General features: G+C 46.3%; 1 protein-coding gene across 5 annotated transcripts in view; it reads left to right on the top strand.

Annotated features, from left to right (window-relative positions):
* Positions 1–16,193, top strand: part of Katnal1 (katanin catalytic subunit A1 like 1) — a 62,201-nt gene that overhangs the window by 12,893 nt on the left and 33,115 nt on the right. For all 5 annotated transcript variants that reach the window (XM_041677939.1, XM_041677937.1, XM_041677938.1 and 2 more), the window contains exon 4: positions 9,632–9,794. In XM_041677939.1, coding sequence (XP_041533873.1) covers positions 9,632–9,794 — 163 coding nt within the window. The remainder of the gene's footprint in view (positions 1–9,631; positions 9,795–16,193) is intronic.

The following is a 16,193-nucleotide window of genomic DNA, read 5'->3' as shown; positions in this document are numbered from 1 at the left end:
TTCCAGAGTCGGGATTTGAACCTAGACTCTCCCAGTGCCAGCGGTCATATTTGTATCCATTTTGCTCTGTGATTTTAGCACACACATCCAGTGGCATTTGTGGCTACATTTTGATATATAGTCTGTGTCCTAATGTCTACTTGTTAAATTCTTACTAGTAGTACTAGAATGAAGAAATTGAAAATGCTTAATGAAATAAAAATTAATAATTTAAATGTAATTAAAACATGTCCCTGTGGGAGCACCACACTGAAATAATTATTTTAGTCAATAGAGAAATATAATTTACTGTTTTCCTACAAAGCCTTTTCAAAGTTGAAGTTGATGAGCTTGGCCTTGGCTGCTAAGCTGGCCAGCCGGTCTGACTTGGGTCTGGTTCAGTTTATGAACTGCAGTCCAGAACTCCTCTCCGCCTTCCAGTTTCACGTCACAGCTGTGCGCACACGACAGCTTCTGTCAGTGGTTTTACCATGTTTTCTGCAGTTAGACTTTATGTGTCATGGATTTGCTGAGTTTAATCATGATCATGTTTTAACTCACCGGGCAGCTGCTTAGATAAATCAAAGCAGTCTTTTGAATAAATTAGGTACATGGCCTTCAATCTGAGAAAATTGAGTTGTGAAAGTAGGGTCATGATGGGAGGTCAAAGCAATGGTAGAGCTGAACTCTAAAAAAGAGAAGCCTTCAGATTATGTCCTTTGTAAGTAAGTTTCTTATATTAGTGAAATGATTCCAATAACATTTTACATCTAGGCTTAGTGAGTGCATCCTCTTTAACAAGGTTTTCTCTTCTTGTGAGACCTTAGATTGAGGTTGTCTGTAGCTAGGACTGATATAGTCAGTAAAATACATTTTATTTCTTTTTGTGTATATGTCCATGTGTGTGAGTGAATATGCATGCGTATGTTCGTGTGTGTGAATGTGTGTGTGAGTGTGTGAGTGTGTGTATGAGAGTGTGTGTGTGTGAGTGTGTGTGTGTGAGTGTGTGTGTGTGAATGTGTGTGTGTGTGTGTGAATGTGTGTGTCCATGTCTGTATGAGTGCAGGTATAGTGTGTGTGTGTGTGAGTGTGTGTGTGTGAGTGTGTGTGTGTGAGTGTGTGTCCATGTCTGTATGAGTGCAGGTATAGAGGTGAGACAAGGACACTGCTCCCCCACTCTGCCTTACTCCTGTGAAACAAGGTCTTTCACTGAAGCTGGAGCTGGGCTGGGGGCCAGCGAGCCCCAGTGATGCTCCTGCCTCTGTTACATGACTACAGTCGCAGGCCCCAGTGATGCTCCTGCCTCTGTTACATGACTACAGTCGCAGGCACACACAGAGCCATGGGGTTCAAACTCAGGTCCTCTTGCTTACATAGCAGATGTTACCCTCAGACCCACTGCTCTAGCCCTTAAATATTCTCTATTCATCTTAAAAAGTGAATATGGCAGATCTTCCTCCCAGCCTACCTGAAGCAGAATTTGTATTTATTTATAATGATTGGATTCTATTGTGAAAACTGACCATAGTTAACCTCACTTCACCTTACATAATTTGCCTTTTCCTCCCCTTTTTGTAGTGAGAACACAAGGCTCTGCCTTAGCAGAATTCAAGTATGTAGTACAGATGGCTGGCTGTGGTCACCTTCATATATGCTAACTGTCCAGAATTGATTCTCGTGTGACCGGAACTTGGCTTGTGACAGTGTCAGCTGTGCTGTGGTCTGGGCGTCTTCCAGAGCTCGTGTGTTGGCAGCGTATTCCCCAGGGCAGCATGCTGGGAGGCTGGATCCCTAAGGAGGGATTGGGTCCTGAGGTGGGGCTCCGGGGTGGAAGGTGGAGTGCCCCCCCTGGCACGGCCGTTCATGCTGCACCTTCCATCAGGGAGCCATGCCACGCGAATGTCCTTGCAGGTGTGGGCCGCTCAGACTTAGCCTCTCAGCGCCCAGCTATGGAGAAAGCCATGTCTGCTCATTCTGAATTATCCAGTCTTAGACATTCTGTCAAGTGGAACCCTACTGGGCTGAGAAACCATCTCCCTGTCCTTCAGCCCCCGGAGCCGCCATTCTCTTCAGCAGTCCTGTGATCTGACTGTTTTAGATGGCGTATGTGCATGAGATCCCACACTTGTCTTTCTGCACAACGTCCTCTAAGTTCATCTATGTTTTTGCAAATAAAAGAACGCTCTGTTTTTATTAAATTTTTTCATTTGCTTTACATACCAATGGTAGTTTCCTGTCCCCCTTTTCTCTTCTGTCCCCCTTACTCCCATTCATCTCCCCTGGCCTCTTCTCCTCCTTCTCAGTCCTCTCTTTGTTAAAGCTGGATAACAGTCCACCTTTTGCTCAGCACATTTCCTGACCATCCCTCTGAGCTGTGTATGTGTCCTGCTGCTATGAGTAGGGTTGAGGCAGACACAGGACTTCATGTCCCTTCAATGCCCCCATCCAGTTTCCTTAGATACAGGCTCACAAGTGGGACTCTTTGGTCATACAGTAGTTCTAGTTTTAATTTTTAAAATTTTAATTTTATTGTTTGTGTGTAGATGTTTTGTGCTGTAGGAAGACCTGCAGCTTGTAAGTACCCGCCTTTTGGGGCGTGGCCTCTTATACTATATATGCAGATGCCAAATCTGCGTCTGTCCCTTTTTTCCTTCCTCCTTTCCGCCGGATGCTCGTTTTGGATTGCAGGATTCAACTGGTCAAAAGGAGGATTTTGATTTGTGAGTTTACCCCCAAATAAATATCTATTTCTCAATTCTGAGCTAGTGTGGGATTTCTGTTCACGGCTTCACTTGGTGGGTTCCCCGCGACACCTGGAGCCCACGTGGGTTTAAACTCCACACCCACTGGGTGAACGGCTTGGTCCTTCCACGGCCCAGACAGGTTTGCGGTTGTCTAAGCAGTTTTTTGTAAAATCCTTGTCACAGCGGCGTTTGTAACCATCCTATTTTACCAATTAAAACATTTGGCAGTTTGATGTCTCCTCAGTACTTTGGAAATTGCTTCTCCTACCCAAGATTCAGCATTGTAGTCAAATGTCTCAGCATTCATTGTATGCAGAATCCATTCATCTATAGGTGCTGATCTAAACCTTAAAAGCCCAGTTATCTTTTTGCATTCTAAGTTTGCATTTTCAAAAGCCAAAGATTCAAGAATTATTCGTCTAGCTTCTGGGTCTGCTACTCCCCTTGATCACATATGCAGTGCCCGCAGAAGTCAAAAGAGGGCGCTGGATTCTCTGGAACTAGAGTTAAAGACAATTGTGAGCCACATGTGAATGCTGGGACTCAAACCCAGTCCTCTACAATACCTGCCAGTGTTTTTAACAGAGGAGCCATCTCCAGCCACTATTTTTAATTTTTGAGTGTCTATTGGTGTTGTTTATGATGGAATACAAATTATATGTCCATGTGGTAGATTTTAAGCAGCCATGCCTTATGGGGGAAGGGCAAATGACATTGTATATGTGACTCTGAAGTTACTGAGTCAGTTTGTTCTGTATAGTAGCCCTAGTAGACCTTCTAATGCTGTTTCCTCAAGACCTGGAGGGAGGGGCTGGGAAGAGAGCTATGTGTAAAGTGCTTGCTTTGTAAGGATGGCGACATGAGATTGGATCCCCAACTCCCACCTAAGACCTGGGTTCAGAGGAAGCACCCACAATCCAGTGCTGGGAGCAGAGGTAGAAGAGCCAGCTGGCCTAGCTCAGTCAGTGAGCCACTGCGGAATCCGCTGGACCTCTGGGGTGTGTGTGTGTGTGTGTGTGTGTGTGTGCACGAGCTTGGGGAGACGGCACAATATGTCTCCATGCACACTTAGGAGACTAGTTTTCTTTAAGTCCCGGCCCGAGTTCTTACAGATTTAATGTCAAGGCCGTTAGCACGTTCCCCTGGGTTCCCTGCTAGCTTAAGTAACTGTCAGCATTCAAAACAAAAGAAAAGAAAAAGCCCAGTTAATAATGGAAAGGCTCCCCTAAGGCCACAGTCAAGAACTGAGAGGAAACTGCTGTTTCCTGTTGGCAAGTCCTTTGCCTCTGCTCTGACTCAGTTGTTTTCCTGGCATGGGGTGGAAGAGATGGTTTGCTGTAGCACTCACTGATCCGGTCATCCTCCAAGCTCACCCAATGTGAGGGGTGTATCACAGTGAGCACGCTCTGCAGCCCTGCATCAAACCTCGGGAAGAAGAAGGCTGCAGGAGCCATCTGCCACGAGCTTTGTAATCGTCCCTTGTATGCCAGACATTTATCTTTGGCCTGCAGGCAGTATAGTGGCGATTGCTAACTCTCAGAGCCTGGCCTCAGGGAGGCTGGCATCTGCAGCAGGGCTGCACCAGGCCCTGTTCACACCGGATGGAATGCGCGAGTGGGTATGGCTCCTGCCCTGGAAGCATTTGGTCTTGTAGGTGGGTGTAGAGCATGCTGGGTAAAATGGTGACTGAGGTGACGGGGAAAATGAGGGCAAATAGACTGGATAATTGAGAGTCCAGGCAAGGCTATTGACTAGGAGCTAGAGGGAAGAACAGACCATGGGAGAAGAATGGCGGTTACCTGAGAGTGTCAGCCAAGGTGAACACAGACAATTTAAGGTTGTTCTTCATATGATGAAGTAGGTTATTGCCTAACGCTGGGCCCAGCCTGGGATGGAGTTACACTATCGGCTGGAATATGGGACAGCTCCTGATTTCAGATTGTGAGGAGAATGTAGGGAGCAGGGTGATTTGTTTCTGTAATAAATGGCATTTACTGAGTTCTTTACCTGGCCTAGAACTTAGTCTTTACAACCTCCCACAACCGCAGCCACTGTAGGACAAGGGCTGGGAGTCAGATGGAATTTACCAGCAGGAGCTCACCTGTGGCTCAGCGCACAGCTTCAAAAACACATATCCTAAAATGTTATTTGGATAGCTGAAGCAGGCTCTGCTCTGGAGCCTGGGATGATCTCAAGCTCGTGGCCTTTCTGGCTCGGTTTTCCAGGCCTGAGACTTCAGCTTGTCCCACTGTAGCACAGTTAGAGTAGACCAGCAGAGAGTGAGAGACCGGGCCCAGGAGGGAGACAGCGGATGTCCCACTGTCAGGGGAGCGGCATTGAGTGGTGGTTGGGGAAAGCCCTAGAGTTATTTGCAGAGGGCAGAGGGCAGATGCCTGGGCCGCCTACAGCGTTGTGCTGGAGGTTGTGTGGACAGACGATGCTTGGCTGAGAAGCACTGCTGCAGGGCCAGTGTCGGGTCTCAGGAGCAGTGGCGTTGGTGCAGTGGTGGGGACAGAAAGCTCAGTGGGAGCAGGCTGGCAGGTGTTGAGAAAGGGTTTCCTTCTGCGGGTACTGTGGTCACTTCACAGGAAGGGAGCACCTAGGAAGGCTGTGTGAATGTGAGGGGCCAGGTGTCCTAAGGGGGAGGGCATTCTGTTGGGCTTTGTTCTTGATTTTTAGAGTTTCATTCTTCCTCTTATATATATAAGCGCTCTGTAGAAAAACATCTGTCTCTTGCTACAAAATACAGTGGTCACCTGAATTTTGAATTTTGAAATTCTAGGTATTTACTACAGTGACTGCCTAAAATATTAAGATTTATTGTAGAGATAGATATGGGGGTTTAACCTGAAGGTCAGAAAAGTAAAACAGCCAGCCACTGGCTCTTATCTCTACCTCAGTCTGAAATGGTGATCCTGCCTCCCGGAATCTCAGAATGAGTGTGTGTGTGAGAGCTGTCTCCTCCCGTTTTATATTCCTCTCTAGTACTGGGATTAAAGGCGTGTACCACTACCACCCAGTTTCTATGGCAAACTAGTGTGGCTAGTGGGATTAAAGGTGTATGCCACCATTGCCTGGTCTATAAGGCTGATCAGTGCAACTGTTTTATTCTCTGAATTTATTTATTAAAATACAAATGAAATATCACTGCAATTTATTTTATGTGTGTGAATGCTTTGCCTACTTGTATGTCTGTGTACCACATGCATGCCTCTTGCCTGTGGTGGCCAGAAGAGGGCATCAGATCTCCTGAAACTGGAGTTACAGATGGTTGCGGGCTGCCTCGTGTGCTGGGAACTGAACCCAGGTCCACTGCAAGAGCAGCTGTTCTCTTAACCACTCGCTGAGCCATCTCTCCAGCCCTCCGAACTTGGTATTTCTATGTTTTAGAAAAGGCAGCTGAAAGTGGACACTGCACTTTCTTAGAGACTAATGAAGGCTTGAAGTCAAGATGGCAGTGTCAGAACGAAACCATAACACATTTACACTTGGGCTGAAAAATCTTTGTCTTGCTGTCCTTTTCCTGGCAAGCTGCTGTCTGCTGTAGAGTGTAACTATCTCCCCTTCTCCTTAGTTACTAGGAATCCCACATCCCAGTCAGTGCAGCGCTAGGGCTGAACTCTTCACTGCTGTGAGCAGCCCACCCGTGTGATAATGCCATCTGCCCCTTCTAGACTCACTCCTCCCGCTTTGTAACACTTACTGCTTACCATTTCTGTTGGGACTCTTCTAGCGCCTGTGACTTTTACATGGCCCCGCCCTTCTCCCTAGTTCGTCTCTAGTCCCCAGTTCCTGTGCCCCCGATGCAGTTCTCTTGACCGCACTGGTACCCTCTGGAAGCTGACAAGCAAGACTGGGTCCTTGCCGTGCAGCGTCTTCTGCTCTAGGAAGGCTGCTCCCTTTGCAGAGACCGGTTGCCAGCTCTGGGGGAAGAGGGTGTTTCCTCTCAGCTCTGCCACCCAGTGGCCCCAGGGAAGCTAGCAGCTTCCTTCTCATTTTCCTCCCCTGTAATTGAGATCAGTGTGGCAGTTGCCTCTTGCGGTACTTGTGAGATTGAAGCCTAGTAGTTGTATGGAGAGTATGAAGAGCAGCTTGGCCCTGCAGGGCGTGCGGCCAGGTTTGCAGCTTCCACCTGACTCCAGTGACTGACCCTTACCTGTCTTTATCACGTGACTCCTAGAGGCCAACCTTGGACTTTATCCGCTTGTACTTACTGCTACCAGACTGCACACCTGCTTATTGTTCACGGCCCCAGGTCATGTGATCTGAAGAACTGGGGCCTTGGACTTGATCAGTGCCGCACCCCCAGCACCAAGAAGAACGTGTGCAGTGTTGGTGTTCCAGAAGCGTTTCTTGAAGGAATGAACAGACCCCTGCTTACACCTCTCTGTTCCCTGTTCGTCTTTCTGCTTCACTTTCATCCTGGCTGATGTGTATTTAGTGGGTCTCACAGTGAAGGTCCCTTTAGTGGTAAGCTGCCAGGTTTTATTTTAGAACATCTGTCTCTTCCTGACGCTCTTAAATGGTAGTCCAGGGCAGAATAGCCGGCTGGTATTTAGTCACTGTGCTCTGATGACTAGCTAGCTGCTCTCTGCGTTTGTAAAGCTGCAAGTGAGTACAGTGTAAGTCTCTGTTTGACCGTCAGGGCCGAGGGCAGCGGTGCTGCGCACCCCACTGAAGTCTCGTGAGCTTGCTGCTCACACAGCCTGGAAGCTGTCACAGCCCCCACAGTGAAGCATGACATTGTGCAGTGATGTGACAGCGGACAAAGAAGCACAGAGCAGAATCAAGGCTGTCCTCGGGGACACCAACAGAATCTGTTACACATGTCCTATCCAGCTGCAGTGAGGTGGAACTGAAGACAGAGAGCACAGGCCTCCTTCCCAAAGGCCACCTCCAGCTTGTTGAGCACTTCATTCGGTTCTTCTAGGAGCCCATCTGAATAGTGTGCAGCAGGACGAGCTGGGGGCAGCCCCGGAAGGCAGCCTGCGAGCCAGCTTAGAAGGAATCCTGTGACATAGCCACCAAGCCAGATGTGTGCACGGAGTGGACTGCGGTAGGGCGAGAGCCGCTGCTGAGTAGCAAGTTGAGGGTCAGGACTGTCTCAGGATTCATGGCCAGGCCTCATGGGCAAGTCTGGCGATTGCTGAGGGCCTGCGCACAGCTGTAAGGGCTAGCCTTGGGGATGGTAAGCAGAGGCCTCATGCTGGAGTAGAGTCTGAAAAGCTGGACCACGACGACAGTCATCTAAATAGCAAGCACAGCTGCTAGCAACAGGAGAAACGCGACGTGTGCTAAGCAGAGAGGTAGTCTCAACTCATTTTCTCTGCCTGTGCCCTTGACTGCTGCAGGAAAGACATTTCTGCACGCACAAACACACAAACACACAAATCGATAAAGCAGAACTGCGCTCAACCACTGTCTGTCTCTTCCTCAAAACAGAAACCTAAGTAAAACAGACCTGCCCTGTCCCAACAACGGCAGAAGCACTGCACTGGGAGACTAAAGGTTTGAGCTTTTATCTTCTGTGCTAGATAGTGGACCCAGGTGTTGGTGAGTGCTGGGAAAGTGGTCTACTACTGAGCCGCGGCCCCAGACCTGTGTGCTCTAGACAGCAATTGACCGTGTTAGTGCTATTCTTCACTGTCTCTTCATGTTTTTATTTCATGAACGTTTAAATGACTAAGAACGCCCTAGAACCAATAATGTGATAAAACCAGTTTCCAAAGTGTCTGCTGGTCATTTTGCAGTGATCTCTCTTCCCCAGTTCCTTTCCCATGGACCCCTGTCCCACTATTGTTTGCTTCTCTCTGTCTTCTCCTGGGGCCGGTGTTGTCATTAGCTGTATGCTAAAAATGGCTGCTCAGTGACTGCTGAGCTGGACCATACTCTGAGGATAAAGATGTGCGTCTGAGAAGCCGACAGACTGCTGTGCGGCTCTAGCAGCCTTTCCTGGTCCTAGCAGGTCCCACAATGTGAATATGCTGTATGCAGCGGCCTCTCTTCTAGTGGCTGTGACAGAATCCTGATGAGGAAGGCCTGATTTTGACTCAGTGATGTCACTCCATCATGAAAGTAAAACGTGGCAGCGGGAGGGGGAGAGGTAGGCAGAAGTACGAGGCAGCTGCTCATTTGGCTGAACAAGAAGCAGAGATGGCACAGGGCTGGGCTCTACCCCATCAAACCACTGCGTCAGCCAGACCTCACTTCTTAAAGGTCCACAACCTCCCGAAACTGAACCGCCAACCAGAGACCGAGTGAGACGGCAACCCGTGGGTGTCATTTTACATCAAACCACAGCACTATAGTGGAACTACAACATCACAGGACTCCACTGTTTCCCCGAGTGTATGGATCCTCAGCCATTTTCCTGTCTTGCCAAATTCGCTATTATTGTGCTAGCCTCTATGGTACCAGGAAGGAAACTCTGGTGAGCAGGGGAATTCAAACCCCAAGCCTGCAGGGTACATTGCAGACGAAAGGTAGGAAGGTAGGAAGAATGCGAGAGCTGAAGGGAGGACGGGAGCCCTGTGGAATGCTCACTTCCAGGTGTGGCGTGTGCCCGTGAACTCATAGCATCCGTGATTCTGTGCACAAGATCTTCACAAAGTTGACCCTGTGGCACCTCGTCATGAAAGGGGGTGCTCATAGGGCTCCAAATTTTCCTGAGTTGATGGGGGACAAAGAGGCCTTTTCAGTGGTGTTAACAGGCGGATGCAGGCTGTGTTGCCCGCTGTCGGTGGTTAATGGTTACCTTCGTCAGAGTAATGGCTCTGCATGTGTCGCCTGTATTGAATAACTGTACCAGCCATTACACAGTAGGGAAAGCGCTGACCACTTTTTGAGTAAGATGGTATTGAACTACTTGTCTTTGATTAGTTCTTGTTTTCCTGTCTTTCTGTTGTCAGAGCTCCACCTCAGATCAGACGTCCCAACCGAGAAGTGAGGCCTCTGAGGAAAGACATGGGAGCCGGAGCCCGAGGACTCGCGGGCCGAGCACACCCGATATCCAAGAGCGACAAGCCTGCAAGTAGGGACAAGGACTGTAGAGCCCGAGGGAGAGATGACAAGGCAAGGCTGCGATTCGTGCGCTCAGTCGAGGCTTTGGCGGATGTTGTAATTGGTGTTGAGTTTGCAGGGCTCCTTAGGGTTTTTATATTCCGAAAGCCAGGTGTAGTAAATGTACACAAACACACACACGCACACACACACACGCACACGTACACACACACACACACACACACACACACACGCGGGGAGGGGGGTATAGATGCGTTAGTAAATTAGACCTTATACAGTTGCATTACACTAAAGAAAGGAACACCAGGAGTAACCCTGGCTGTGGGTTACTGGAAGGCTCTAGGCACCTACTCCCCTTTTCAAAGTAAGAACCTAAGGGACAGGGTGCTTCAGTTCTCTCAGGGTAAGAGGTGGCATCTGAAGACCTCCCCTTCCCCTACCCCACTCACCATTAAAGTCTGGATTTGATTTGAGGAAAAAAACCCACAGCTGAATAAATCTCAGGTTGGAAACGTGAGGACACGGTGATCAAGTCACAGTTGTCAGACGTCCACCCTGCTCCCCCAGACGTTATATATGGCTTTTCATCTGCAGCATTTCTGAGTAACTGCCTAAGTCTTACCCTGCCACTGACATGCTAAGTACTCAGCCTATCCCTGACGCGCTAGCCTTTCTCATTTCTGCGCTTGGTGAGGAGGTGGAAGAGAGACTCTGAGTCTCTGCCGAAGTAAAAGGAACTACTGTTTGTTAAAGAGACAAATATGAACGTGTCAGGATAGCTCTCAGTTGTCTCTGACCCGATCGCCATGCCGTGCAAGCTTTAGCAGAGACGAGTTCTCTGGACTAAGGCTGACTTGACAGTGGTGACAGAGGATCACTAGGGTATTTAGACTCCTTTGGAAAACATTTGGTTGGTGTATTGCAACATGCTTGAAAAAAAAAAAAGAAATAAAGTAGTTCAGAAAAATCAGACTGTATGCCCATAATAAAGGTAGTAATTATCTTGAAAATATTTAGTTAAGTAAGTGTATAAGCATTCAGTTAGAGGTGTTCCTATTTGGCAAGGAGTCTGGCCTTGTGTCCTGATGAGGTATCTTATGACAAAGCTGTTTAAAGAACTTGTAACGAGGAGGTGAAGGGCCCAGAGTGTATCTGCTTTTTGTTCCTTTGTGTTGGTTCCTACCTATCTCTCCATTAAGATCCCAGTTTTAGGCTCAGTGTGGTGGCACACACCTTTGGTCCGGCACTCGGGAGACAGAGGCAGGCAGATCTCTATGAGTTCAAGGCCAGCCTTGTCTACATAGTAACTTGAGACTCTGCCACAAAAATAAAATTATTTATAAATATGTGCTTGTGTGTTCTCATAATCTAGTAGATTTATTACTTTGTCTATAGAATTCTGAAAGCCTTTTATATTCCAGACTTCATTGATATAAAAAAAATGAGAATAAGAGGAATTTATTTGGGGCCCATGAAATGGCTCAGCAGCTAAAGGAATTTGTAATAAAGGCTTGGCAAGGGTTCCTAGTGTATTTGCCTTTTAGCTTTGTGTGTAGGACTGAGGGATGGACAGCACATAGCAGTAGGAGAAACAGTGCTCTCCCTGAGTGCCGGGAACTTCGTTGTTGCCTCTGATGCGTTTGCAGCCTGTGCTGGTTTCTTCGATCCTGTCTGAGTATAGCCCCACCTCCTGCTCAGTCTGAAGGTGTGTGGGACTGGGCTGCAGAGGCTCAGGACTGTGCACCCGAGCTTTCAATCATGATGTGAACAGTGTCAAAGTCTTCCTTATTTTTAAAAATTTTTAATTAATTTTTCTGTAATAAGAAAACACGATAAAAAATTCTGGTAAAATTTGTCAGAGACTGCATCCCCCCCCCCATCTCTTTTAAAGCTGATAGGCTTCAGACTAGGTCTGAGTTTAAAATGCTGGTTTTAAGCAAGCACCAATGATTTTGCATAATAATTTGTTGTTGAGGCTGTGTTTCTTTTTGATCCTGAAGGTCATGGATTTGGATGGCAGTGTGTACCTTACTTTATTTAGTACACTTTTACTAGGTATGTGCTTTGTGTTAGCCAAAAATATAAACTAATAAAGTGTATCTGCTATAATGCTGACACTCAGGAGGTTGAGACAGGATGGTCACGAGTTTGGTGCCATCGGGCTTCATAGTGAGACTTTGTCTTAAAAAAAAGGACCCCTGACATCTGGCTATTTCTCATTGCTGACAGGAATGGCAGGAATAGCTAAGCCATGCTGTTGACATTATTTAAATGTACCAGGTGTCAGTCTGTTTGGGATGCCGTCCCAAACACCAGTGGAACCTTAGGCAGTGTCTGGTGAAGGCATCTACACCTCTTAATGGCAGTATACCTGGGCCTGGCTTTTGATGTGACGTTGGGAGGAACCATGTGTTCAGACTATAGCACATGGAAAATGGAATTTACTGTTTTGCCATTTAAGCATAGAGTCAGTATAGAAGTGTGTTGAGAAACATAAGCTGCCCTGCTCTAACCTGTATTCTGTCAGAAAGGATGTGTAGCGTTAGTCATGAGACAGGAACACTGGTCTCCAAGAGCTAACTAACCATACTCGAGAACTAGAGGTTTATGTAGAAATAATAAGTGCTTTTTAAAAAAAATTAGAGAGAATATACTGAAAGTAAATATGAGGGAGTAGAAGGAATGGTTTTATATTATAATAAAAATAAGTTTAAGTCAGAAAACGACGATTCTCAAATGTGTTAGGCTACCTGTGTTGGCTTAACTAATTTGTGGTTAATGAGCAGTTTCCCTTTATTCTGGCTACATGTGATTCTAAATAGAGGGCAGGTTCTACTCCTGAACTCACTGCTCAGTTCTCCAGCCTGAGTGCTTTGTCTCATTCCACATAGCAAACGGCTGTGGCGAATGCTGTCCTCATGGTTAGCCCAGATGCAGGAATGCAGAGGTGTGGGAAGGAGGACTGGGATATTCTGCTGATGCCTGTGACTGATGACTGCACAGATAAGCAGGGACTTCAGAGAGTGCATAAATCATAATGGAGTTGTATTACGAATGATAATCTCACATGGGATACTGATGTGTGTTTAAGAATCCCTTTTCCGGAAAAATACATGTTCACATGTAATTCATGCACACGGGCAGATTTGAATATCAACATAAAGCATGCTCATAATTTAGAAATAACAATTCTCCAATGCTCCTTATAGACTTCGTAGAACGCTTCTGCCAATTCGGGCTCACTCTCTTCTGTTTGGCCTGTGATTGCACCGATGGAGGAATGCACTGTAGACGTGAATGGTGGTTGATAATTGTTTTCATTAGTAAGACAGTAGTAAGACCGTGAAAAATAAAACATTGTGGAATTTTACTAATTTGCCCTCGACTTGTGTGACATTGACAAAGGATAATTTTCAAATATTGGAAGAATATTCACTTTTTGTGTTTTTATAATGTAAAACAACAGAAATGACATATGTGTATGTGTGCATATATGTGTATGATGCATGCACATATATACATACACATGTGTGTGTCTAGGTGTGTGTGCCTATGCACGTTTGCACCAGTGCATGCATCTGTGGAGGCTAGAGGTTGACAGCAGGTGTCTCTGTCATTCTTCACCTTATCTTTTGAGACAGGCTTGTGTGGAATATTACTTTATGGAAAGATGTATTTCCAGCACGCAGAGGTTTGATTTTTAGTATTAAATGTGTTTCACAACTGACTTATAAAGTTCTTGAAAATTTAATAATTGTCTATCATAAGCCAAAAAGGAGCAGTTTCTGTAGTGACCCTTGTAGCTTCCTCGCCATGAGTGTGTCCATCCCAGGTCAGGAAGGAACACTGGCCCCTCGGAAGTCACATGTCGTGGTCCTTCTCTCTCAGTCTCTGACACTCCCTCATTCCTCAGAGGAACCAGCATTCTGCCTTAGGATGCCCATTTAGTAGCTCCTTGTTTGCAGCCTGTTCTTTTGAATGGGATTTTTGTTTTTAGCCTCCTTCCTTCCTTTCTCTCTCTCTCTCTCTTTCTCTCTCTCTCTCTCTTCCTTCCTTCCTTCCTCTCTCTCTCTCTTCCTTCCTTCTTTCCTTTCTCTTTCTCTTTCTCCTTCCTCCCTCCCTCTCTCCCTCCCTCCCTCCCTTACTTATTCTTTTCTTCCTCTGATTAATGTATGTTTGTGGGATTCCCCCATGTTTTTGCAGATACTGGAAGTTATTCTCATAGTTACATGCCATTGTGTACAGTTAAATCTGTTTCCTTATAAGTAGATTTTTGGGCTGTCTAGTCTGGAATTGTTGAATAGTGCCAGTTTGGGTAGATTTTCTTTGTCTTCTTTGTGTATGGGCATCCGTTTTTAATGAATGCACACTGGGGGTGGAGGGTGGGCTCATAGGAGATTGTAGGTTAGACATTGGGAGGCCATGTCAGATAGTTTTGCAAGCAGGTGTTAGCAGTTTGCACTGTAATTGGCAGAATGGGAATTGCAGGTCTCCACTGGTGCCTGCACTCAGCGTGTTTGGTCTCTTGAAGGTGTGTTGTATAAATACTTTGCAACTTTGGAGACCAAATCCGTTCTTATGTGTATTGGCTACATTTTGGTCAGTGATAAGTTCTTATTATATAACTGTCTTATTCTGGCTTTCAGATATTAAACCATCCATCCATTTTTCAGTCTCACATCAGCTAATATGTAGTGCTGTAGGGTTTCATTTTTGTAATCTTGCAACATTTTTATCTCTATAACTGTGACTGAATTGCACATATGTAGGAATTGGTGCTATCTTTTTTTAAATCCACAGTGGTTTTCTTTACCCATTTGTTATCATCTTAGTCTATGAGAGATGAGCTCTTACAGTATGGGAAGGGTGTATCTCATCAGTGGGCTTTCCTCAGGGTGAGTTCATTTCTGTACTTCAGCCTTGCTCAGCGGCCGTTCTTCAGCCTCTTGATTTTAGAATGTGCGCATTCTTATTGAGCTAAATTTTTCTCAGTGTCAAGGCCATCAAGTTGCCAAGGTTTGTGAGCTCTTGTTTAAATGTGGTATTTTATAAATAGGGAAATTGAATGTGGAATCTTAGTAACCATACTTAATTTTTTAATCCTTTGTCAGAGACCCCTACTCAGGCTACCCGTTCTTACACTACAGAAAATGTAAGCCAGAACCAGGGAGGCTATTGCTCCTGGTCGGTTGGTCCTCAGCAGTCCAGGACACAGCTCATATTATGTTCTCTGCTCAAAACCTTCCACTGACTTCCCCCCTTAGATTAGCAGCCAGTGTCCTTCTCCCAGAGCATACAAGCCCCGGACGACCTGACTGCTGTTAGGACCTCTGTGACTGTGTCCTCAGCCTACTGCATGCAATGCTTCTGTATGCCCCTGTTCTTGGACTTTGTGAACACAACCCTTGCCCATCTTCTGTGAATGTTCTATCCCTAAATACTTAACTCTGTTTGTGTCCTGTATTCTTTGTGCCTAGAATTGAGTCTGGCACACTAAACATTGTAATATGAGGAACGGGCTGCTTCCCGCCGCCAGGCTGGCTTATACCTGGGCTGGCAGGCTGCTTGTCGTCCTGGCCACCTGGCTAGTTTATGCCCGAAATAATCACACGGAGATCTGTATTAATTAAATTACTGCCTGGCCCATTATTTCTAGCCTCTTATTGGCTAACTCTCACATCTTGATTAACCCATTTCTATTAGTTTGTATTTCACCACGATGTTGTGGCTTACCAAGAAAGATTCAGCATGTCTGACCTGGCGGCTGGCTCCATGGCGGCTCTCTCTGACTCTGCTTTCTTCCTTCCAGAATTCTGTTCTGTTTACTCTGCCCACCTAATTTTCTGCCCTATCAAAAGGCCAAGGCAGTCTCTTTATTTAACCAATGAAAGTAACACATAGATAGAAGACCCTCCTCCACCAAAACATGCTCATGAATATCATGTAAAGAACATGAATATTGGTAAGCCTACAGCTTGCTGTGGATTTATTGTTATGATCTTAGTGTTCTGATAGCACAGTGCAGGGCACAGTGAGTGCTATTTTGCATTTATCTGCCTGCCTTACTTTGTGGAACAGTAGGGCTGGGTGGGCTGCAGTTTGGAGGACTTGTCTAACATTTCCTGTGTTTGCTTCTGCTGCAGGCTGGAAGCAGCCGCCATGTGCAGCAGCATGCCCTATGAACAAAGTGACACAAGCACTGGCCTGCAGCTGGAGTGCCCAGACTGCTGTTCACGTGTAGACAGGCTACTGATTCTGTTTCTCAGCTTTCTTATCTGGGAGACGGAAGAAAGAATACTTCATACTTCTTTCAGAATGAATATGCTGATCTGTGCTAAGTCCCCAGGACACTGACACAGAGAACAGAGGCTGGATGTTAAGTTAACATGACAGTGGCAGGCTAGAAATGACATGAAAAAGATTGTACAACATTTGTATTTTATAGAAGAG

Source organism: Microtus oregoni, unplaced genomic scaffold (assembly GCF_018167655.1).
Source record: "Microtus oregoni isolate MIOR12 unplaced genomic scaffold, Mior012 000029F_ref0000214, whole genome shotgun sequence".
In the NCBI taxonomy this organism is placed as follows: Eukaryota; Metazoa; Chordata; class Mammalia; order Rodentia; family Cricetidae; genus Microtus; species Microtus oregoni.
The sequence above is the reverse complement of the archived record's forward strand: the minus strand, read 5'-3'. Positions and strand labels throughout refer to the sequence as shown.